Source organism: Triturus cristatus, chromosome 3_1 (genome assembly GCF_964204655.1).
Source record: "Triturus cristatus chromosome 3_1, aTriCri1.1, whole genome shotgun sequence".
Taxonomy (NCBI): domain Eukaryota; kingdom Metazoa; phylum Chordata; class Amphibia; order Caudata; family Salamandridae; genus Triturus; species Triturus cristatus.
Genome location: NC_140583.1, coordinates 570,491,402 through 570,515,669, shown reverse-complemented (window position 1 = coordinate 570,515,669; position 24,268 = coordinate 570,491,402). Strand labels below are relative to the sequence as shown.

The 24,268-nt window shown below is 44.0% G+C and overlaps 1 protein-coding gene across 2 annotated transcripts in view; it reads right to left on the bottom strand.

Moving 5' to 3' along the window:
- Window positions 1–24,268, bottom strand: part of ST8SIA2 (ST8 alpha-N-acetyl-neuraminide alpha-2,8-sialyltransferase 2) — a 359,568-nt gene that overhangs the window by 185,329 nt on the left and 149,971 nt on the right. For both annotated transcript variants that reach the window (XM_085644491.1, XM_085644492.1), the window contains exon 3: window positions 18,819–18,947. In XM_085644491.1, the coding sequence (XP_085500617.1) occupies window positions 18,819–18,947 (129 nt within the window). The remainder of the gene's footprint in view (window positions 1–18,818; window positions 18,948–24,268) is intronic.

Below are 24,268 nucleotides of genomic sequence, written 5' to 3'. Positions count from 1 at the left end.
AGGACTTGGGACAGGTAGCAAAAATGTACTTTCAATTGTAAACCTTTACACAGATTTGCAATTGTTACAGGTTGGTATGGTTTTCAAATGCAGTTTATATTCCACAGCAATTACTTTTAGACTACTTTTTGGTTACTTTTAGATTACATTGAGTACTGGGGGTGGTATGCCCAGGTACCACACCTAAGGATCTCACAATACAAGGTAAGTAAGTCTTTTCTTGGCTTGAGTTATAGTTACTGATTTCCTCATACAAAACAACAGTTCAACAGAATATTTTAGGCCCAAAATCTCATAACATAGATTCCTATGGGAGAACAATTGTTCTCGGTTTCATAGGTAAGTAAACGTCTCACCAGTGGGAGTTTTTGGGGTTAGGACATTGACAAAGGCAATAGATCTTACATAGACGAATTGTTTTGGCTTTGCCAATGCTCATTGGCATGCTTTGCAATTATGTTACTAAACCTGGGGGGCAGTTGCATGCCGGAAGCAGGCGAAACGCGTCACCGAGCAAAAAAAAGTTTGAAAGCTTTTAAGATTTGAGTCCGAGTCCCCGTGTTGGCGTCCGAGTTCTGAAAGGAATGCGGAGTGTGTGTGTGTGCGTATGTGTGTGTGTGTGTGTGTGTATATCTAGCACAACGTCCGACACAAAGCGCACACCTTGACAATCCCATTTAGTCTTTGGCTATGCTTAGTATGGGGAGGCTAGCTGAAATCTTGCAAGCACGCAATAGTAATAACCAATCCTAACCCATTGGGTCTAGTAGTGTTGAGTTGCAGTGGAATTCTGCCCCTCTGCCAAGTTAAACACGCTATATGAGAAACACTCAAGAACATAATCCCTGCTATGTACCTTATGCATTTCTTAATAACTTGGCTACAACAGGGAAAGGCAACTTTTTGCAACAATATAAAGATAATGAAAAATGAGAAAAAAAGGAGAAAAGATATCTCAGCTCTTTTGCGTCACTCTCATTGAACTGGAAATCCACACTCCAATGAGACATCCCTGTATTAAGCATAGCCAAAGACTAAATGGGATTGTCAAGGTATGCCCAATAGGGCACGAGATGTGATAGATGACATCAGCATTTATAGAAATCGCCTCGTTCTGTTTTCGCTCGCTAATGTTACATTTTATGTTATGAGTTGTAATTGAATGTTGTGCAACACACTCTTATTATTTTGAATTTTTATGTTTTTCATTCCAACCGGAACAATTTTGACGTTCTTTCTGACTAAGAAAACAAAACATGTTACAATATGGACGCTACTATGTGCAGAGTAATGCCCTATAACTGCAAGTCAGCGGCGTGAAAAAGGCATCCCGCCGAAATGTCTAGATGCTCTTTTACCGATTTGAATCATTTGATGGAATAAACCGCATTTGATTAAGCAAGCTATATGGAGTGCCGTTCCTTCCTGTTGTGGATTATGGGTCAGAAGTTGTGCAGTGTTTACACGCCCGGGAGCGGACGTTTTCAGCAACCCCAACGATTTGCATGCACGTCGTTAAACGCAAACTCTACAAAGATATATATATATATATATTACCTACTGGCGGTCGCCAGTAGGTAGTTATAGTGAGGACCCCTTTTCCATAGGAAATCCGCAACATTCTATTTTGAATAACTTTGGCGCCGGTTGACGAATCCTCGCGAATTTCTCAAAATAGGTGGGGCGCTACGCTCCGCTCCTACCCTGAAAGTCTCGGGGGGATTCGTCAAGCGGGGGCTGAGATAAAAGGGGGGTCCCAAAACGCGTTTTCCCCATGCATTTTTCCATAGGACCTTTAGAACGAGCTACAGCCCGAACGGCTGAACAGAATTACTCGAAATTTGGCAGAGAGGTAGTCCCTAGGTCAAGGAAGTGCCTTTTGTAGGTTTGGTGTAAATCTGTTCAGTAGATTCTGAGAAAATAGCCTTTAAATCAATATATATATATCTGAGCCCGCTTACGGTACGCTTACCGTACGCTTACGGTAAGCGTACGGTGGGGTGCGCGAGCGCGATTCTGATTGGCTCTTAGATCTTAGTAAACATTCGAATCGGCCGAAACCAGGAAGCGGCGGCCGCCATTTTGTGTATTTCACTCTGAAAAAAAGAGTGAAAACAAGAAAAGGGGGCAAAGAGGAGAGTAACAGATCTCCTTACATTTGTGAGGGGGTCAAAGAAGGACTGTAAAGTACAAAAAAAACATTTATTGATTTTTTAAAAAATCACGGGGTACGCGTACGGTAAGCGTACGGTAAAAAAAAAAAAAAAAAAATAAATGAAATGCAGAATTAAGAGTTTAGATATTAGGGAGCTCTAAAAAGAGCTGTTGTGTTTATGAAGTCATTTTTTTAAGTGGTACTTACAAGTAAGTACCGATGCAGAGTCTAAGGTTCAAAAGGAAGACTCTGTTCCCTTCATCATTGAAGTGCACACCATCTCCTCTATAAATGTCTTGCATGTCATAACGCAAGTTGTTGTGGTAAATGGCACCCATACCATAGTCACGGAGGAAAGCAGAAACAGATTTGTTGACGTGCTTTCTTGCTTTGTCAATCTGCGGACAGAAATGATTGGACCAGTTCCATTTTTGCCTTTGGCATATGTTGGAAAACACAAAGGCAGTTTTAGGGAAAAGTGAAAACAGTTGTGCAAAGGTATCCTTCATAAGCATTTCCAGACCTACCCCAGTCAAAGTGCCTAGGTCATTGCCACCACAGTGCACTATTATGAGGTCAGGGTGTTGGATTTGCATGAAGGATTTCACCAATGGCATCAACTGGTGCCACTTTAACCCTCTCTGACCAATCCATTTAATGTCTACATTTGGCAAAGCAAGGTCTCTCACCATATCTGTTTTCTCTGCAAACTTTTCACTCCAGAAGACATAGCTGTGCCCTACAATCCACACTGTGAACATCTTCAAAGGAGAACTGGATGCACTCAGGAGGTGTCTTTCAGTAGAATGGCAATATGAAAAGAAAGACAGTTTGGAAATGGAGGCATACATATTTTTTTCAAAACAAAAAGAACTGATTGGTTGTTTCATACCATTCTAGAATAAAAACTAGGCTGTATGTGTAAATTAATAGAAGCATGTTTTGTATTGGTACAGAAAAATGTGTTACCAAAGAACAGTACTATGGATTTGCTGTTAGGTTTGAAAAGTCAAGCACTCTTGCTCTGTGGAATTGAAACATTGTGTGGCGAACTTCTGACCTAACTCCACACAGCAGTGTTCCATGAGCTGTTGCTATGGTAGCAGGCAGAAGTCAAGTTGGGGGAAGGGTACTAGGCAGAAGTCAAGTTGGGGGCAGGGTACTTTACTGCAAAGGGTTGGTTTTCAACCAATAGAAATGTGTGATTACATTTGAAAAAAAGGGGGAAGCACGGAAAAAAAAATAATAAAAAAAATAGAAAAAAAGTACTGCAAATAAATTTTACATGTTTATTTTAAAAAATATATAAAAAAAAACATATTAAAGAATTTTAAAAATTTAATCATAGTCTTTATAAAAGGTAAGAAAATTAAAATAAAAATATGTTAGAAAAAATAGAAGAAAAAAAAAAAATTAGCATTTAAAAAACCTTGCAAATTCACTGAAAAAACCATGGGTTTCACACACGTTATAGTTAGGACTTAGCATTTAAAAAACCTTAGAAATTCAGTGAAAAAACCATAGGTTTCACACACGTTATAGTTAGGAATTAGGATTTAAAAAACCTTAGAAATTCAGTGAAAAAAACCATAGGTTTCACACATGTTATAGTTAGCTGGACATTTTACTCGTAAAAAACCATTGAAATTGCCACGTTATAGTTAGTTCAGCTAACTATAACTCGCGCGCCCGCAATGCACTGCTGATGACGTCACATATTACATCACTCATGACATGGTCAGTGACATCACTCATGACATCACTGATGACATCTCAAATGACATCACTGATGACATCATCCAGTGAATGTGTGTTTTTCTGAAAATTAAATATGTTTTATTTATGTATATGTCAAGGTCGATGGAAGAATAAATGGGTATATAAGTGTCTAAATGGATGATTTGTTTTTGAAAAATTGATTGTGTAGCTGACTGATTAAGTGTATCATAGTGAATACATGGCTTAGTGAGTAATGTTTAAATATGGAAATATCTGTATCAGTCTCTCACTTTGTGTATATGTGGCTGCATGGGTTGGTGAGTAGCTACATGGGTGTCTATATGGGTTATTAGTTGGTTTTTTGAGTATCAGTCTGAGTGTCTTCATGGTTCGGTGGCGGGTATTACGTAGTGCATAGGTGCATGAATGAGTGGCTCACTCTTTGTATATGTTGAAGACAGCATGTGTGCAGGACTGTATGGGTGGATGAGTGTGTGTATGAGTGTGTTAGTGAGTGAATGACTGTCTCAATAGTGTCTTTATGAGTAACTACATATGTTTTAAACTAGTATATGTGACTATTGGTGTAAATAAGTGAGTATATGTGAGAGTGAGACATTGGAAGAGTTCCTGTATGAATAAGTATGTGTTTCTATAAGTGATTGTTTAAAAGACTAAGTATGTGTAAGTTTCCGTAGAAGTAAGTGTGGTGGTGTGTGAATAACTGTATATGCAAGTAAATGTATGTTTTATTCTTTATTAGCATGGGTGACTATGTGTGTGAGTAGCTCTATGGATAAGTGGCATTGTGTAACAGGATGTATAGGTGTATGAGTACATATGATAAGTGAGTACATGTATGAGTGACTGTATTGAACTGTTGGTGAATGAATGGATGTGTATGTGGATCTTAGAATTACTGAAGAGGTTGTTGTAACTGTTATTGGTATGTCCATTCTTTTGTAAATTTTAGTCTCTATTTTTGTATGTGTGTATCAAAGGTTATATTAGGGTGAGAGGAGGTCTACCACTCTATCACAAGGATGATGTCATAAGTGATGTCATTTGAGATGTCATCAGTGATGTCATGAGTGATGTCACTGACCATGTCATGAGTGATGTAATATGTGACGTCATCAGCAGTGCATTGCGGGCGCGCGAGTTATAGTTAGCTGAACTAACTATAACGTGGCAATTTCAATGGTTTTTTACGAGTAAAATGTCCAGCTAACTATAACATGTGTGAAACCTATGGTTTTTTTCACTGAATTTCTAAGGTTTTTTAAATCCTAATTCCTAACTATAACGTGTGTGAAACCTATCGTTTTTTCACTGAATTTCTAAGGTTTTTTAAATGCTAAGTCCTAACTATAACGTGTGTGAAACCCATGGTTTTTTCAGTGAATATATATATATATATATTCACTGACAAAACCATAGGTTTTAGGGAAAGTTATAATTAGTTGGACATTTCACTCGTTCAAAACCTCTGTAGGCATAGTTAGAAACTAGCATTTACAAAACCTTTGAAATTCACTGGAAAAAACATAGATTTCAGGTAAGTTATAGTTAGAAATTTGCTTTTAAAAAACCTTTGAAATTCACTGAAAAAACCATAGGTTTTAGGGAAAGTTATAGTTAGTTGGACATTTCACTCGTACAAAACCAGAGAAATTCCCCTGTTATAGTTAGTTCAGCTAACTATAACTTGCGCCCCCGCAATGCACTGCTGATGATGTCACATATTACATCACTCTTGACATGGTCAGTGACATCACTGATAACATCACTGATAACATCTCAAATGACATCACTGATGACATCACTGATGACATCATCCAGTGACTGTGTGTTTCTGTAAAGTTTAAATATGTTTAATATATATAGGGAAAGGCGTATTGAAGAATGAATGGGTGTATAAGTGTCTGAATGTATGATTTAGTAGGTGCGTGACTGACTCTATAAGTGAGTGATTAAACATATCTCTCTGAATGCATGGGTTAGTGACTAAACTGTGTGAATGTCTGTATCCATCTGTCTGTTGGTGTGTAAGCGGCTGCATGGATTTGTGAATAGCTACATGAGTGTCTATATGGGTTATTGATTAGTTGTCTGAGTATCTGTATGGGTGCCTGAGTGTTTGTGTGGGTGGTGTGTGTGTGACTCTGTACATAGATGTGTGAGTGGGTGATTCACTGGGTGCATGGTTTCAAGAGTGCATCTGTGATCAATCAATCAATCAATCATGTAATTTGTAAAGCGCACTACATACCCGTAAGGGTTTCAAGGCGCTGGGGGGGGGGTGCTGCTGCTACTGGTCGAAGAGCCAGGTCTTGAATTGTCTCCTGAAGGTCAGCAGGTCTTCGGTTTGTCGTAGGTAGAGGGGGAGGGTGTTCCAGGTCCTGCCGGCGCAGTGGGAGAAGGACCTGCCTCCGGAGGTTGTTCTACAGATGCACGGGACCGTGGCCAGGGCGTGGTCAGCAGAGCAGAGTTTCCTGTTGGGTATGTAGAAGGAGAGTCGGTTGTTGAGATAGGCTGGTCCGGTCTTGTGGAGTGCCTTGTGTGCATGGATCAGGAGCTTGAAGGAGATTCTCCTGTCGACGGGGAGCCAGTGCAGGTTCCTCAGGTGGGGGGTGATGTGGTCGCGGCGCGGGACATCGCGGATCAGGCGTGCAGAGGCGTTCTGGATTCTCTGCAGTCTGTTGATGAGCTTGGACGAGGCTCCGACGTAGAGGGAGTTTCCGTAGTCGAGTCTGCTGCTGACTAGGGCCTGGGTGACTGTTTTCCTCGTGTTTGTCGGGAACCATCTGTAGATCTTGTGGAGCATGCGGAGGGCGTTGAAGCAGGTGGAGGAGACTGCGTTGACTTGTTTGGTCATGGTGAGTTTTGAGTCTTGGATGATTCCCATGTTGCGCACGTGGTCGGTGGGGGCCCCACAGTGCCACGGGCCACCATGAGTCGTCCCATGCTGAGTTGTTGGACCCGAGGATGAGGATCTCCGTCTTGTCTGAGTTCAGCTTAAGTCGGCTTTCCTTCATCCAGTCGGCGATTGCCTTCATTCCCTGGTGGAGGTTGGATTTGGCGGTGAGAGGGTCCTTGGTGATGTACTGTATGGGTAAGTGAGTGTGTGTATGGGTGTGTTAGTGAGTGAATGTATATCTCAGTGGTACATGTGTGAGTAACTACATATGTGAAAGGCAGTATATATGTGTGTTGGAGTATACAAATGCTATAAGTGAGAGTGTGTAATTGTGAGAGTGGCTGTATGGATGAGTGTGTGCTTGTATCAGTGATGTATAAGAGCGTAAGAATGTGCTAGTATTTGTATGAGTAAGTGAGCTGGTGTGCGTATAACTGTATAGGTGAGTAAATGGCAGTGTGATTAATTATTTGCATGACTGACTAGGTGTATGAGTACCTCTATGGATGTGTGGCGATGTGTGAGTGTCTATATAGGTGTATGAGTGCATATGGTAGTCCTGTACTGAGTGACCATAAGTATGTTATGTTATGTTATGTTATTTTGTATTTGTAAAGCGCACAGATGCCCCAGCCAAGCGGCGTCCCGGCGCTGTAAAGGACAAGCAACACAACAACTGATAACACGAACCAGTCATGACCACTAAGCCTCGGGAAACAAAAATGTTTTCACGGCTTTCCTGAAGAGAAGGAGATTTGACATAGACCGAATACTGACAGGCAGTGTATTCCAGAGGCCAGCCGCCAGAACACCAAACGAGCGGCCGCCCATTCTGGCTCTTTTAAAGCGAGGAACCTTAGCTAGAAATTGACCCGCTGAGCGAAGTGCTCTAGCAGGGGTGTAGAGGGAGATGGTCTGGGCTAGAATGGGAGGGGAGGCAAACTTTAGAATCTTAAAAGTCAGGCACAGCACTTTGAATTTTATTCTCTGCCTGACGGGCAACCAATGTAGATCGGAAATAGAACGCCTAGCCGAGCAAAACTTAGGCAAACCAATCAGCATACGGGCGGCCGCGTTCTGCACATGCTGAAGGCGTGTGAGCTCTGCTTGGTTAGTGCCCAATAGAAGGCCACTGGCATAATCCAATCTGGAAAGAATCATTGCCTGCATTATAAGTTGCCTAGTGGGGGCATCGAAGAATTTAAAAATAGGCCTAAAGCTTTGAAGAACGCCATAGCAGGTGCCCGCCACTTTCTTTGTGTGGGGTATGAATGAAAGATTGGCGTCGAGCAAGACCCCAAGATTTTTCACCTGAGTTGCTGGCGTAGGAGTAGGACCTAGCTCCGATGGCCACCAGTCGTCTCCCCAGAGATGAGTTTCTTTGCCCAACACCAGGACTTCAGTTTTAGTGGCATTGAGTTGGAGACGGTTCTCGGTCATCCAACCTGCCACCTCCCTAAGGGCGCTTTGAAAGTTGGAGGCGTCCAGTGTAGTGTTCCCGTTTAGAGTGACCGCTAATTGCGTGTCATCAGCATATGACACTATGGTTAAACCCCATTTATTGGCCACCTCCATCAATGGTCTAACGTACAGATTAAACAGGGTCGGGCTAAGTGCTGAACCCTGTGGAACTCCTTGAGAAATGGAGCGGGGAGAAGACTCATATGGGGGAGTACGCACTTTAAAAGTACGCTCAGTCAAGAATGAGCGAAACCAGTCCAGCGCCGTGCCCTCTACTCCGGCTTCTCTGAGTCTCTGAAGCAGAATAGGATGTGAAACAGTGTCAAAGGCGGCACTGAGATCCAAAAGGATCAGTGCCGCCGTCTGACCTGAGTCTAAGAGTCTTCGAAGTTGCTCGACCATAGCCACCAGAGCTGTCTCAGTGCTATGGCCTGCTCTGAAGCCATTCTGGGAAGGATGGAGGGTACCTGTTTGTTGAAGGTGGGCAGATAGAATATTGTTAACGTGAGCCTCAGTAATTTTAGAGGCCCACGGAAGCAAGGAAATGGGCCGATAATGTTCCGGCTTTGCTGGATCTAGTGTAGCCTTTTTCAGGATTGGCATAACTATAGCTTGCTTCCATAGGATAGGCACCGACCCAGTACTCAGAGATAGCTTAATTAAATTGTGGAGAAACGGAAGACAGAGCTCAGCAGATTCCCTGAATTGTGCTGGTCTCAGAGGGTCCATAGGAGAACCCGATTTGACCCTCACCACCAGAGAATCGAATTCTTCCTGAGATGGAGCAGGAAGCACTACCAGTGGGTTGGTGATGACATTCATAGCTTTAACAATGTCAGTGGGAGTAGTGAGGGGAGGAAAGGATCTGTAGATAGTATCCACTTTATCCACAAAAAAGGAAGCCAGCTCTTCACAAAGGGCCTGAGAGCCATTCCCCGGTGCAGTGGTTTTCCTAGTGGTTAAACCCTTAAGAACCTTAAAGATTAGTTTGGTGGGGTTAGAACTGTTCCTAAATTCCGAGGAGTAGAAGGAGGCACGTGCTTTGCAAATGGCCCGATGGTATAACTTAATGCTGGCCAAATACTCCTGTTTTAAAATAGGGTCATAGGCCTTGCGCCAGGCTCTTTCTGCCCTTTTACAGGTGCCCTTAAGGAGCCTAAGAGATTCATCATACCATGGGCTAGAATGGCCAGGCCTGGTCTTACTCCAGCCTGCTGGTATTAAAATGTCTAAGGCCTGGGTCAGCCAATTGCAAAAGGAATCATACCCGGATGAAACCTCAGTGGAGAGCTCTGGTGGATGTTGTGATAGGAGCTGATGAAAAACCTCCAGGTTCAAATTCCTCCAAGGTCGTTTAAAAACAAGAGGTGCAACATTTCTAAAGGGTGGAGCTGTCAAGTTGATCCAAATGTCAATCAGATGGTGATCTGTCCAACTGATAGGTTTAGGTGAAAGTGCTTTAGTGTTGTCCAGATTCGTCAGGAAGGGGTCCAAAGTATGACCCCCTACATGGGTAGGACCACAAATTAACTGATGTAGTCCTAATGCCTCCAGATCTGTGAGAAAGCTGCACACCGCAGAGGATCGAGGAGCATCCATATGCAGATTCAGATCGCCTATTATGCTGAAATTAGCTGATCTAAGGGCTAGGGAAGAAACTACCTCTGGAAGAGCTGAACGAAAGGCGTCGTCAGGACCAGGAGGTCTATAAATGACCAGACCAGAGAAAGTGAACTGAGAGGTCATCGAAATTGTGAAGTGAGCGCTTTCACAGCCCGCTATATTTAAGGCATTCCATAGACAGGGATAACATGTTTTTACCACAGCCGCAATCCCTCCACCTCTCGAATTACGGTGTAAGGTGAACATAGTGTAGTCCGTAGGCAAGGCAAGATTGATCGCCGCCGTGGCATTATCATGTAACCATGTTTCTGTTAGGAACAGTATATCTGGTTGTTCGTCGGTGAGCAGGGTGAACACATCAAAGTAGTGACACACAAGGGACCTCACATTTAGGTGTAATATTTTAAAAGTGGTTGGGCGATGAGAGAGCGGGGTGCAGGTTGCAGAGTTAGTAACGCCTAGTGGGGGCAGTACGGCCCTGATAGGCATGGGAGTTGGGAGCTCGAAATTACATCCAGCACAGTGCACAGGACCGGATAGAGGGTCCAGGGCAGCGTGACCACAAGGACTCACCCTGCTTCTATAGCTACGTAAAATAGTAGCGGTAAGCATGGTCAGTATTCTGCGAAGCCTAGCCGGGCCCAGGCGAGGCACGGAGTCCCGGACTCCGGCGCAGGGAGGGCGCACACCACTGCGCGTTACCGCTGCGCGTGCAAATGGCCGGGTTAAATGCAGCGTCGATGCCTGCACTGCCCGCCTACTCCCCCAAAATGGCGCCCAAGATTCACCGGTCAGTTCCCAAACAAAGATGTCCGCCAGAGAATCACCCACGCTACCCCAATGAAGTAATCCGCAAAGCAGCGGTGTAGATGCAGATTTGTTATAGTGCGGGTAAGAGGGTAGTAGTACAAGTAAAATCAGGGGAAACAAATGAACACCAAAGCAAATAGAAAAACGGGAAAATTCTTGTTTTTAAAAACAGCGCTAAACGCTTACGAGTCTGAGGCAAGTGGTGGTGCTGTCAGCTTAACCGGCTGACGCATGCAACTGCCCAGCTTAAATGCAGCGTCGATGCCTGCACTGCCCGCCTACTCCCCCAAAATGGCGCCCAAGATTCACCGGTCAGTTCCCAAACAAAGATGTCCCCCAGAGAATCACCCACGCTACCCCAATGAAGTAATCCGCAAAGCAGCGGTGTAGATGCAGATTTTTTATAGTGCGGGTAAGAGGGTAGTAGTACAAGTAAAATCAGGGGAAACAAATGAACACCAAAGCAAAATAGAAAAACGGGAAAATTCTTGTTTTTAAAAACAGCGCTAAACGCTTACGAGTCTGAGGCAAGTGGTGGTGCTGTCAGCTTAACCGGCTGACGCATGCAACTGCCCAGCTTAAATGCAGCGTCGATGCCTGCACTGCCCGCCTACTCCCCCAAAATGGCGCCCAAGATTCACCGGTCAGTTCCCAAACAAAGATGTCCGCCAGAGAATCACCCACGCTACCCCAATGAAGTAATCCGCAAAGCAGCGGTGTAGATGCAGATTTTTTATAGTGCGGGTAAGAGGGTAGTAGTACAAGTAAAATCAGGGGAAACAAATGAACACCAAAGCAAATAGAAAAACGGGAAAATTCTTGTTTTTAAAAACAGCGCTAAACGCTTACGAGTCTGAGGCAAGTGGTGGTGCTGTCAGCTTAACCGGCTGACGCATGCAACTGCCCAGCTTAAATGCAGCGTCGATGCCTGCACTGCCCGCCTACTCCCCCAAAATGGCGCCCAAGATTCACCGGTCAGTTCCCAAACAAAGATGTCCGCCAGAGAATCACCCACGCTACCCCAATGAAGTAATCCGCAAAGCAGCGGTGTAGATGCAGATTTTTTATAGTGCGGGTAAGAGGGTAGTAGTACAAGTAAAATCAGGGGAAACAAATGAACACCAAAGCAAATAGAAAAACGGGAAAATTCTTGTTTTTAAAAACAGCGCTAAACGCTTACGAGTCTGAGGCAAGTGGTGGTGCTGTCAGCTTAACCGGCTGACGCATGCAACTGCCCAGCTTAAATGCAGCGTCGATGCCTGCACTGCCCGCCTACTCCCCCAAAATGGCGCCCAAGATTCACCGGTCAGTTCCCAAACAAAGATGTCCCCCAGAGAATCACCCACGCTACCCCAATGAAGTAATCCGCAAAGCAGCGGTGTAGATGCAGATTTTTTATAGTGCGGGTAAGAGGGTAGTAGTACAAGTAAAATCAGGGGAAACAAATGAACACCAAAGCAAAATAGAAAAACGGGAAAATTCTTGTTTTTAAAAACAGCGCTAAACGCTTACGAGTCTGAGGCAAGTGGTGGTGCTGTCAGCTTAACCGCAGTATGAGTGACTGTACGGATGAGTGAGTAGATGTGTGTGTAAACCTAAGAATCAGTGAGTGGGTATGTAGTTATTGGTGTTGGAGTGTCTATAGTTTTGATAATGGCAGTCTGTAATTTAGAGTGAGTGTATCAAAGGTTATATTAGGGTGTGAGAAGATGCATCAAATTATCACGTGGATGAGGTCATCAGTGATGTCATTTGAGAAGTCATCAGTGATGTCATCAGTGAAGTCACTGACCATGTCAAGAGAGATGTAATATGTGACGTCATCAGCAGTGCATTGCGGGGGGCGTGAGTTTTAGTTAGCTGAACTAACTATAACGGCGGAATTTCTCTGGTTTTGTACGAGTGAAATGTCCAACTAACTATAACTTTCCATAAAACCTATGGTTTTTTCAGTGAATTTCAAAGGTTTTTTAAAAGCACATTTCTAACTATAACTTACCTGAAACCTATGGTTTTTTCAATGAATTTCAAAGGTTTTGTAAATGCTAGTTTCTAACTATGCCTACAAAGGTAGGACATGTGAAGAAAGAAGAAAAAGCGCACAGAAAGAAGCAAAAGAAATGCAGAAAGAAGTCCACAAAAATGAAGAAAAGTGCAGGAAGAAGCAAGACATGTGCAGAAAGAACCAACAGAGGATCAGAAAGAAGCCTTGTTGCAAAATCATCCTGTGACCACAACTTTTTCAGACGGGTACTGGTGGCAACTGCCTCTGACTAACCAGGCCTAGAGCCAGTGCTAAGCTAAACGACACTTAGAATACAGTGAAAACACTTACATACACTAGGGAACACTATGCGGTGGGGTACCCGTGTGATTAGCATGACTTCCTCTGTAAGACCCTAGTACATAATAGGGCAGTGGGATTAAAACTACCTCTTAAAACGCACCACGGGGCGCGTTTGCACACTGGTGAAGGGAGGGGGTGGCCTGAGGTGACGTGTGCAAACATGTCCAGTGGCCGTTTTAAGTTGAATCCTGTGGGTCCCTGGGGGCCAACTAGCCCACCATTTACCTCCAGTAAGCACCACAGAGCTGCGTTGCAGAGTGGTGTAAAAAGGAGCATAGACTAGGCCACCTCTCCGCAAAAATACAAAGGGGAGGGGGGCCACAAGGCCCCCCTCCCGGGCCACTCCTAGCCCCGGGGACCCCATCCCCTGGGGCTGGCCCTCTCCTTTGGGGACCGTGGGGGTGCCCCAATAGCCCCACGGTCCCTGCCGGCTCCACATGTCCTGCGGGAGCCGGTATTGCTTTTCCACATGGGGAGCTGCAAACATGCAGCTCCCCATGTGGAAAAGCAACGGCTTTGCTTCATTGAAGCGAGAGCAGGTTTCCCTGCTCTTGCTTCAATGAAGCAAAGTATTTGGCAATGACAGGGTGGGAGCCGCGAGGCTCCCTCCCTGTCATTGCAAACAGCAGTGTCCCGGGGGTGGGCACCCCAGGACACTACAGGAACCGGTCCTGGGGGTGGCGGTCCGCAGGGCCATCACTGGCTCCATGAGGGGGGCCCCCCTCGCAATCAATGCACAGCCCCGGGGCCAAATTAGAATATTAGTGCCCCAGGGAGGTGGCGGTCCCCGGGGCATGTGGGGGGGCTCAAGCCCCCCCCACAAAGGAGTATTTGTTTTTTAAAAAAGCCCCGGGGGCGGCGGTCCCCGGGGCAGCGGGGGCGGTGTGCCCCATGCTAATTAAATAATGAATGCCCTGTGGGGGTGGTGGTACCCGGGCTTGGGGGGCCTTAGAGGCCCCACCACAGATTAAAAAAGAAGACCCGGGGGTGGCGGTCCCTGGGGCTGTGGGGGGCCCCCGGTGCTTTGAAAAGCACCGGGGGCTAGCGGTCCCCGGGGCAGTGTGGGGGGAATTGGGGCCCACCCCACACATTTTCTAACTGCCCCCGGGACCTGGCCCATCCGGGGGCTTAAATTAAACGAAGAGCGGGAGCCCACACTTTGTTTTTTTTATTTTCGTGGCAGGGTCCGCGGATCCTCCGCGCATCTCGCGATTTAAAACAAAAATGCTCTTTTTGGCCCTGGGGGTCCTTGTGGGACCCCCTAAGCAGGTCTAGGGGGTCAGGGTGTTTCTACCCTGCCCCCTTCTCTTGTTTTGCGCCTTAGTTTTACTGATTTCTTGTGCCTCGGTTCTACCGAGGCACAAGATGGCTGCCAACACTTCCTGGTTTGAAGTGTTGACAGCCAATTAGAATGCAGCTCGTGTTCGGGAGGGTGTGCGGATCCTCCATGCCTCTAAATATCGAAACTTTTATTTTTAATTTTCTCAGCAACTACTGATCGGATTTACACCATTTTTAAAAGGTCCCTTTCTGAGCCAAGCAGTACCTTTTTGCCAAATTTGGGGTAAATCCGTTCAGTAGTTTCGGCTGTATCCTTGCATAAAGTTTCCTATGGGAAATGTATTTTTTCACTCTCATTTTTTGAGTTTCTCAGCAACTATTGAACGGATTTGTACCATTTAAAAAAAATGTCTCTTTCTGAACCAAGGGCTTCCTTTTTCTCAAATTTGGTGTAATTCCGTTCAGCAGTTCGTGCTGCAGTCGTGTCTAAAATTTCCTATGGGAAATAACATGGAGAAAACGCGTTTTCGGACCCCCCTTTTTTCTTGGCCCCCGCTTGGCAAATCACCCCGAAACTTTCAGGATAGGAGCTGACCGGAGCGAGACCAACGTTTTGAAAATTTCGCGAAGATTCGTCAACTGGCGTCAAAGTTATTGGGAAAAGATTAAACGCTTTTTAAATAGAAACAAGGTCCTAACTATAACTACCTACTGGCGACCGCCAGTAGGTAATACATATATATATATATATAAATATATATATATATTATTATTTTTTCTGCAGTTTTCATATAGCACAAACTTCAACCGACCACCAGTTACATTACACAAGGCCATAATAATTATTTTAGGCACGATCATGTGTTAGCCCACAATCATTGAAGGTTGTGCTGATGCTGAGACTCTATCCTGACATCTCTGGCCATATCGTCGCTCCTCTCTCACTTTGAAAAGTCAAAACAGAACGAGCTAGCTGCAGGCCAGCTGCACTTCATAAACATTGAGAAGTACCTTGAAAAGTGAAACCCTACTACTACTAACTGTGTTGTTTCCTTGCCAGAAATATTAAACTGACACCACATGTCCGTTCCAGATAGAGAAGGCTCTGTAGCTGGTGTCTGAACAAACAAATCTTGAAAGAGTCTGAAGGAGGGAGAAGGAGATGCATGGAAGGAGTATAATATATTTTGCCTGAAAGGCTTAATATTCTGCCAGCTCAGATTTCTCTTCCAATGGTTTAAACTTCTTTAGGAGACGGAACAGCTGTGACCCACCCACAGTGTTTCCAAAATGTCTGAGTCTAAAAAGCTACAATACGAGTACGAAGGATGTTAAACAAGTACAAATCCTGTGCATTCTGCACTTTCATTAGTATGCTTTCTATTGCAAAAACTTGGCCCAAGGGCGTTAAAGTACTTTACATAAACACCATATTACATTTTATAAGGTGAGATTTTTTTTTTTAGTCATGGGTAGATTAAGTTATTTGCCTGGAATCAGAGGCCGTTGAGCCGAGGCCAGGACTTGAGCCAGGTTCCGCACTTTCAAAGTTGGCAGCTCTGGTTGTTAGATCACACTTCCATAAAAACGTGCTTTCTGAATGGCTGCAGAAGTTTATCCTTTTCCTGATGCAATTGTTTCCTTTTTTAGAAGAATGCGGATGTACCTAGAGAACACATGAGTACATTAATATGTCATGTTCTTGCGTCTCCTTTGAAGAATAGCATCAGTGACTGCATTTTAATGAATTCTGCATGCCTTAATTAGAGAGCAATCATTAATTTCTGTCCGACTTAGATCGCTGTTATTGCTCAATTATTAAAAGCGATATGATTTTCTGGCTGGATCTTAACAATTCAGACACAAGCCTTTTTAAGGGTAAACCATTACAATATATTTCAACACCATTGGAGGTAAAGCATTACTAGATTTCCAGGTGTACCCAAGCAAATTTATTCAGAGAATGGAGGTTGCCATCCAAATTACTTGAGCTCCAAATATCTTGGCTGGGCTATCTATGTATGCAGAGAAAAAGTCGCTTGACCTTGTTGTGGCAGCTTCAGCTCTCTATTGTTTTTTTCATTACGTTTAAGGGCTAACACCAGGGGCTACAATATATGGGATAGAGTACCCCCTGTTGTACATTTTAAAGATACTTGCAATATCCTTATCATGTATGCCAGGGAGTACTTTATCCCTTATGCATGGTCACACCCTCACCTTTTCAACAAACCACTTAAATCTTTAGTACCTAGCTTTTTCATATAAAAGAGAGTGCAGGTTTGCAAACATGAAGTATGAATATAGCATCTGTAGTGCAAAATTAAATATATCATAAAAGCTGTTAGATATTTTCCCAAAAATATTAGAATCAGTTTAATGCACGTTGTTTTGTTTTAAAACAAAGGCACAGTTGCATAGAAAGTGTAGAAATATGCAGAAAGATTCAAATTGTTCTGTAATTAACTAAGGAGTGCACAATATTAAACATGTTTCTGTACATATCTCCCTTCTGGTTGTCACTGCACAGAGCAGAAACAAACACGTTTTGTTTTGTTCCTTAACAGCTGCTTTAAATATGCACCGTGCCCTTAACTGACCTCCCTTCCCCCTTGGCTGCTGGCTCTGACAGCAGGCACTGTGACTTCAGAAATCAACAGTAATAAGTTATTACAGTTTAGGTCTGGGTGCGTCACAAACTGACGATTATAAAGAAATTAGATATAGGTATTGCAGAATACCTTTATAAAAAAGGCACATGCATTTAAGATGCTGTGAGTGACCATGAATGGCAGCTCTTGGGACATATACTTTCCCGGAAAATGTTGAAAGGGGAAAAAAATGTACATAGCCTAATTGGTGTTTCTCAGAACACTGAGCTGGATGCCCTGAAATTGGAGATAGAGTGTGACTCTATTACAGCAAAAATATATATACTCACTCTGGTTGTTATAAAAACTACTTGGGCTTTATTTCAGAGGGATCAAATGAAAAAATCATCTTTTTAATACTTTGTGGATCATCTATATCAGTGCTTCCCAAACATTTTTGAACCACAACCCAATTTTTAGATCAACAAACATTTGCGACCCACCTAGCCTTAATTGACACGAAGCAGGTCATTTTTTAGTGTAACTAAAGCATTATGTAGTACAGTGGCAGCCAGCACGATAAGAGGTGGGGGGAGGAGGGGAGGACACGGGGGAAGCGGATACTAAAAAAAAAGTACTTTCTCGCAGCTTCCTTGCCGGGTCTCTCCTCCGTAGTCCTCTTGCACACTTTGGAGGGTACTGCCTACCACTCCTCTCATGCCCCCACCGCCTCATGCAATGTAGGAGAATATAAAATGAGAATAACACAAGATATTGTCATTTTATATTCCCTTTGTTTCACTGCAAAAAGGTTGTGGGGATCTGCTCCTCCGCCTTAGCGGAGGAACGCCACTGGTGTAGTAAAGCACTATCCTTTATAGACAACCCATTTTCCATTGCAATGGCCACTACATTTGCACAAACATACAGTTTTACTGATAAATCTATAATGCACACAAATAATAATATGTGGAAATTGGGTTTCAGTGAATATTTACCATTTGTTTATCATCAAGGAATGTGTCTTAATTTTACTTGATTCTAATAAAATCACTGTTTCCATCTCACTCCTGAATCACAAAACAATGTGCTTCATTTTTGCTTTCCTGACTGTTCAATGTGTACAGTTAATTTACAGGTATTTACATGTTGTAGTGTGTTACACAAAATGCCACCCTGCAGCAATTCTTTTTGTAAATACCAATTTCCATGTTATCAAAATAAGCAGCAATTTTTCAGAAGATATAGTCTGGTATTTGACCACTGTCTTTTTAGTGCAGTAAATGTGACAAGATAACATCAGAATTTAAAGGCATCTTTATTGAACTTTCATGACTCTCCACAAATCGGCTCAAGACCCACCAGTGGGTCGTGATCCACAGTTTGGAAACATTGATCTATAATATGGAAGAGTTATGGAAAATCCTGATCGCATTAGTAGAAACACAACTTCTGCAGTAAAAGGACACTTTTGAATATTTACTAGGTCTCCTATGGTTGGTATGGCCTGAGAGGATATTTTAGCTGCACTCTATCAGGTTGTACAAAAGTGTATGGACTTGGAGAAGTTTACTCCATAGCTCAATTGAAATCCAGATCTGCTGTATATCTATATATACTTATACACACACACACACACACATATGCAGTATACAAGAGTACTGTATAAAATGTTCTGGAAACCTAATTTAGAACAAAAATACTTTTTGTAATTAGTAAGTTATTGACTATCAAAATAATGTATTAAAGACTTTTCAACTGCTAGGAAATGGACTAGGAGCTGTTTTGGAGGTAACATTAGAACAAACATATGTTTACTAACATGTTTGAGGATATATACTACATTTCAAGGGCATGCAACTGAAAAGACGGCGTGGCCTTATGCATATGCCTTATGGAAATGATTGTTACCTGATCTTTAAGGCGAGTGTTTGGTTGTGTCGCCACTTCAATGAGTCTGTTTTTATGTTGTACTTCATGCTTTCATTGCTTCTTTCGACAGCAGCTGGAGACGAGGAGTCATTGATGACTAGTTCAGCTCTAGAATGAGAAGCAACGTACATGATCTATTGTCATCTGGAAACATATATCTCATGGTTTTGATTTTGCATGGCAAACGCATTTCATTTGCAATGAAAAGCTTAAATGGCAGCTGCTACTTTGTCTGCATCATTTGTTCCACTACAATAGATAATTTTGATGTACATAAATGTTTCCTGTCATAAACATACAAAAATGCTATGCCCTGCAAAAACAGCAACAGATTGCATTTGAATGTGAGACGGAAGTGAGTATGGTATTTAACTTTATGTACATCACATCCTTGCTTGGTATACAATTATGATGCTGCAAAATCAAAATGAAATTTATCATGGTTTCACTATGGATCAGGGACTGAATTGTTATGTTATTATACAAAAACTGTAGCCCTTTAAATGGAATCTCAAAATGTTTGATTGTAGACTTAAAATAATTAGGCTTCAAGAACTTGTCATTAGAGTAAAATAGTTGTCTGGAGATTAGTTTAATTTTTGGAAATTATTATTCTACTGTATTGTGCCCTTGTACAGTTGAAAAGTGGGGACTCGCTGTTAAAATGCGTCCCGATAAGACAGGGCCTATGCTAAGTTTCTGAGATGGTTTTCGTTTTATTCTACTGAGCAGAACTTTGATCTTAATAGCAAACAATTTCCCAATCATGTGATATCAGTGCTGTTATGATGGTTTTATTTTTGGTGATATATGAACTGTGCCTAATTCAGTAAAACAGTGCCACATTCCCTTGACTTGTGGATATTAGTTTGATACATCGCAGGCATGTAGTAACAACCCTATGTGATATCCAGAGATTCATTTGTTCAGCTCACTTTTTTGTTCCTAACAGGCAGGTTATCATATCATATGTGATAACTCCAGGGTTAAAAAATGTAATAACATTTTTTTTTAGAAATGTTTCAATATAGGGAGATTGCCAAGGCTTCATAAAATATAATACACATATTGTGATGAAAATGTTTCTGAACACATAATATAGTTTTTTGTTGTTTTTATTTTTATTTTTTATATTTGTTTATTAAAGGCTTGCAGTTACATTAAACCCGCTCCATCCGGGAGCAACAGTATCAATAAAGCGTATATCGACACAAGCGAGTTTTTGAAGGAACAAGATACATCAGTGATATCAGAGTAAACAGAACAAAAGCTCCATGAGCCAACAACCCGCCCCACCCAACTCCCCCCTCCCCCTCGGCACTTACATTGATTTGGCATCGTAAGGACCAAAAATTTTAGGAGATGTAAATGTATACATTCGTCATCACTAATAGAAGGATTCGCATGCAATGGTCCCCAAGGCAATATAACTCTGTATAGAAAAACAAGCGAAGGAGCAAAAAGGAAAAGTGGAGATAAGGCACATCACAGATCTGAAGGTACATGGTCAGCTGGGCCCAGAAGTCTTTAGCCCGGGATGACTCAGGCAAGTCCTCCGCATAAGCCTCCAGTTGTTCCCTGCAGAAGGTCAGGTCTCGAATCCACCTTCGGACTGTAGGGAGCGACCTGGCACCCCAGCATTGCACCACGGCCCGCTTGGCCAATAGTGTTGCTACTGCAACCAGCCGCCGGTTACCCGGTTTCAAGGATTTCACGTCACCCAGCAGACATACTTCAGGTACACACAGCACATGTTCAAAAACCAATTCCGTCAACACACCCACAACTTTAGTCCAAAAGGCAGCTATTCCAGCACAGTGCCAAGCGAGGTGCAGGAAATCGGCAACCACTTGTCCACACTGCAAACAACAAGCTGTATCACGCAGTCAAAATTTCCATAGTTGTACTGGAGTATAATACAGCTGGTGGAGGAATTTAAAATGAATAATGCGCAAATTACAGTTGGCAGTAAGGCGTCCAGTTAGTTTACAGCAAAATTGCTAACGGTCTAATGGCAGGATGTAACCCAACGCAACATTACATTTAAGATATGAGGGGTGTTCCCCGGCTCCTTCTCATGCTGGGATGCAACATATAATTTAGTAATCAGACCCTGGCGCTCCTCGTCATCCAGCAGCCCTGCAGTGCTCGCAAAGGTTGTGGTTCAGCAGGGTAATCAGGGTAGATCGCTCTGACCTCCTGTTGTACCTTCACATATGTAAAATTTAACATCAAACTGTGAGTTTGACCAGCCTGCAAGTCCGGCAGCAAACGGAAATGGCCCTGTTTATCCAGATCTCGCAGTTTCAGCACGGCGGTAGACCTCAGCGCGTGAAAGGCCGAACGTTCCTGTGCCGCCGCAATGTCAGGGTGCGCTGTTATTGCCAGCTGTGGGGCATAGAGATAAGTTAGCTGTGCCCTTTTAGCGAGAGCTTGCCAGGCCCAGCTGTACACAATACTGGATTAATCTCTGCCATTGGGTCACCGCTGCCGCCCATCAGGCACTGCCGCAACAATTGTAGGGGAAGAATGGCATCCGCTTCTATCGCTGTATGTGGCAGGAACTTTTGAGGGAAGAACCAATAATGCACAAAATGCACCTGAGCACATAAATAGTAGAGACGCATATCCGGAGCTTTGAAGCCGCCACGATCAAACGGCTGAACAAGTGTATCCCAGCTACAGCTAGGCTTCATACCCCCCCCCAAATGAACGATAGCAAAGCCGACTGCAGTGTCTTAAAAACAGAGATATCCAGACGAATAGGAATATTTACGAAGAGATAACAGCTTAGGTAGAATAGTCATCTTCGTGACTGCAATACGATCTTCAAGCGACAGGGGTAGCCGGGCCCATTGCTCAGCCTTATCTGTGAGTTGTGAGATGGTGCGGCCATAATTCATGGAAATAACCTGTGCAGGGTCCCTGTGTAACTAGACACCCAGGTATTTCACAGGGTCCCGGGTCCAGGTCAGAGGGAAATCTAGCTCGAATTTGCAAGTGCCAGCCATCAGGGGAAAAACCGTAGACTTAGCCCAATTGATCCCTAGGCCCGAGAATCCCTCAAATTTAACATACTCAGGGAGCAACTCGTGTAAGTAGGTGGTGGGTTTGCGGACGTATAGCAGCATATCGTCTGCATATAGTGAGACAGTAAGTGGGCGCTGCCGAAACCGCAAATCGGCTGATGCATGGAGCAAGCGCAGTTGGCACGCGAGAGGCACTAGAGCTAATGCAAAAAGCATTGGTGATAGAGGGCAGTACTGCCTAGTGCCTCTACGAATAGGGAGGCAGGGGACACCCACCCATTGACACGGACCCTGGCTACCGGCTCAGTATAGAGGACCCTGATCCACTGAAGGAAAAAAGGAGGGAAGCCCATTCTAGTAAGGACTGTAAACATAAGCCCAGTGAAGAGAATCAAAGGCTTTCGCTGCGTCGAGCAACACAGCTACAGCTTGAAAATCAGAGTCAAAGTAATGTAGGGTGGCAAAAAGCGTGCGCAGGTTGTGTGCGGTGGAACGAGTCGGTACAAATCCTGACTGGTCAGAGAGCACCAATAGAGGATCCAGTGGCTGTATCCAGAGGGCACTTATCTTAGCCAGTATCTTGGCGTCTATATTAATAATCGATTGGGTGCCTTATCAGGTTTCAGCAGCATGACTAAGAGAGCTTCCCTTAAGGAGGGTTGGAGACGACCGGTATTGTATGCATCTGCATAGACTGCTAACAGTTTAGGGGCCAGAGAGTCCGCAAATGTCTTATAAAACTCACTGGGGAGACCATCGAGATCCGCAGCTTTACATGTGGGAAGGGACATAATGGCAAGTTTTACGTCCTCCTCATCGAAGGGTTGCGTAACGTATTCCCAGTGGCCCGGGTACAGCCATCTGAGAGCAACGTCATCGAGATAAGAATGCAAGTCATCTTGCTGTACCTCAGTTCTATTGTCATATAGGCTGGCATAAAAACTAAGTATGGTCTCACTGATATCCGCAGTAGTGTACTGCGCCTCCCCCGTCTCACTAAGTATTTCAGTAATGTGCTCTTGACTACGTGGTGCAGCCAGCTTCTGAGCAAGCGAACAACTAGGCCTACCCCCCTCACTGTACTATCGGGCTGTGCTGCACCTGGACCTATGGATTATCTCCTGCCAACCGTATCGTTGTGTTCAGTGACCAGCTCACGAATCGCAGATAGCGTCGCAGGGGAAGGGTTCGCATCATAGGTGCACTCTAAAGTGGAAATTTTAGCAGCTAGTTTGTTAATCCTGCACCTTAAATCCCTCAAGACGCCTGCCTGCGCACCCATGCATACCCCTCTAATAGTTACTTTAAATGCTTCCCAGAGAACACCAGCGCTATCCACGGACCCCTCGTTTCCCTGAAAAAGTTATGGATGGCTTCTCCAAGTGTATGTCTGAAGACGGGGTCATTTAATGAAGACGGCTGCAGTCGCCAAGTGAACGGAGGCCTCTCACTTGTAGGAACCTGAAGCTCCAGGAGAACAGGAAAGTGGTCCGAAAGCGTTCGGGCCATATGGCGCATCTCAGTTACCCAAGTACACAGAGCCTCAGTAGTCAACCAAAAATCCAAGCGAGACCAGGTCACATGCACAGAGGAGGTGAAAGTGCTCTTGCGTGCCCCAGGGTGTCGCAGTTGCCACACATTACTCAAGCGGCCCGCATCCATCAATCCCAATAGCATCTCAGAGGCCTGCTTAGGTCTTGACATCTCGCTACCCTTCCGATCAAGAGTGACATCCAAACAAACATTAAAATCACCGCCCCATATAATCTCCACCTCAGGAAAACTCGTTATACGGCGCCACACATCCGAAAAAAGGCCGGATCATCCACGTTTGGTCCGTACACATTCACTAATAGCACATTGGTTCCACCTAAGAGCCCATGCACCAACACAAGCCGGCCCGAGTCATCAGTTTCAGTGCAGATAACAGAGAATGGAACCCCCGTTTGACCAGTATCATCGCCCCACGTGCATAGCTGGAAAAGGAGGAAGCCACAAGTACCCCCGCCCATCCACCACCGATGTTCTTTTCGGACAGTTTCATAAGATGGGTTTCCTGTAAAAAGGCCATCTGGATGCATCCTGTCTAGATAAGCAAAGCTATTTTTTTGGGGGGTATTTAAACCTCGAACGTTCCAAGTTAGGAACTGCCCCTTACCACTCACGGGGACATGTACCGAGAGAAACACCTGGCAAGTAGAGATGAGGAAAACATGTGTTCAAGCATACAAAGAAAATGAAAGTATACCACACCCAAGAGCTGTAAGTGCCAAGCAACCCCCCAAAACCCTCCACCCCCAAACCCCCTTCCACCTTAGCATCCCCAACTCGCTAAAGCCATCCCAACCCCCTACAATCCAACCCCAACTGAGAACTAGGAGAGCAAAGCAGAAATGGGGT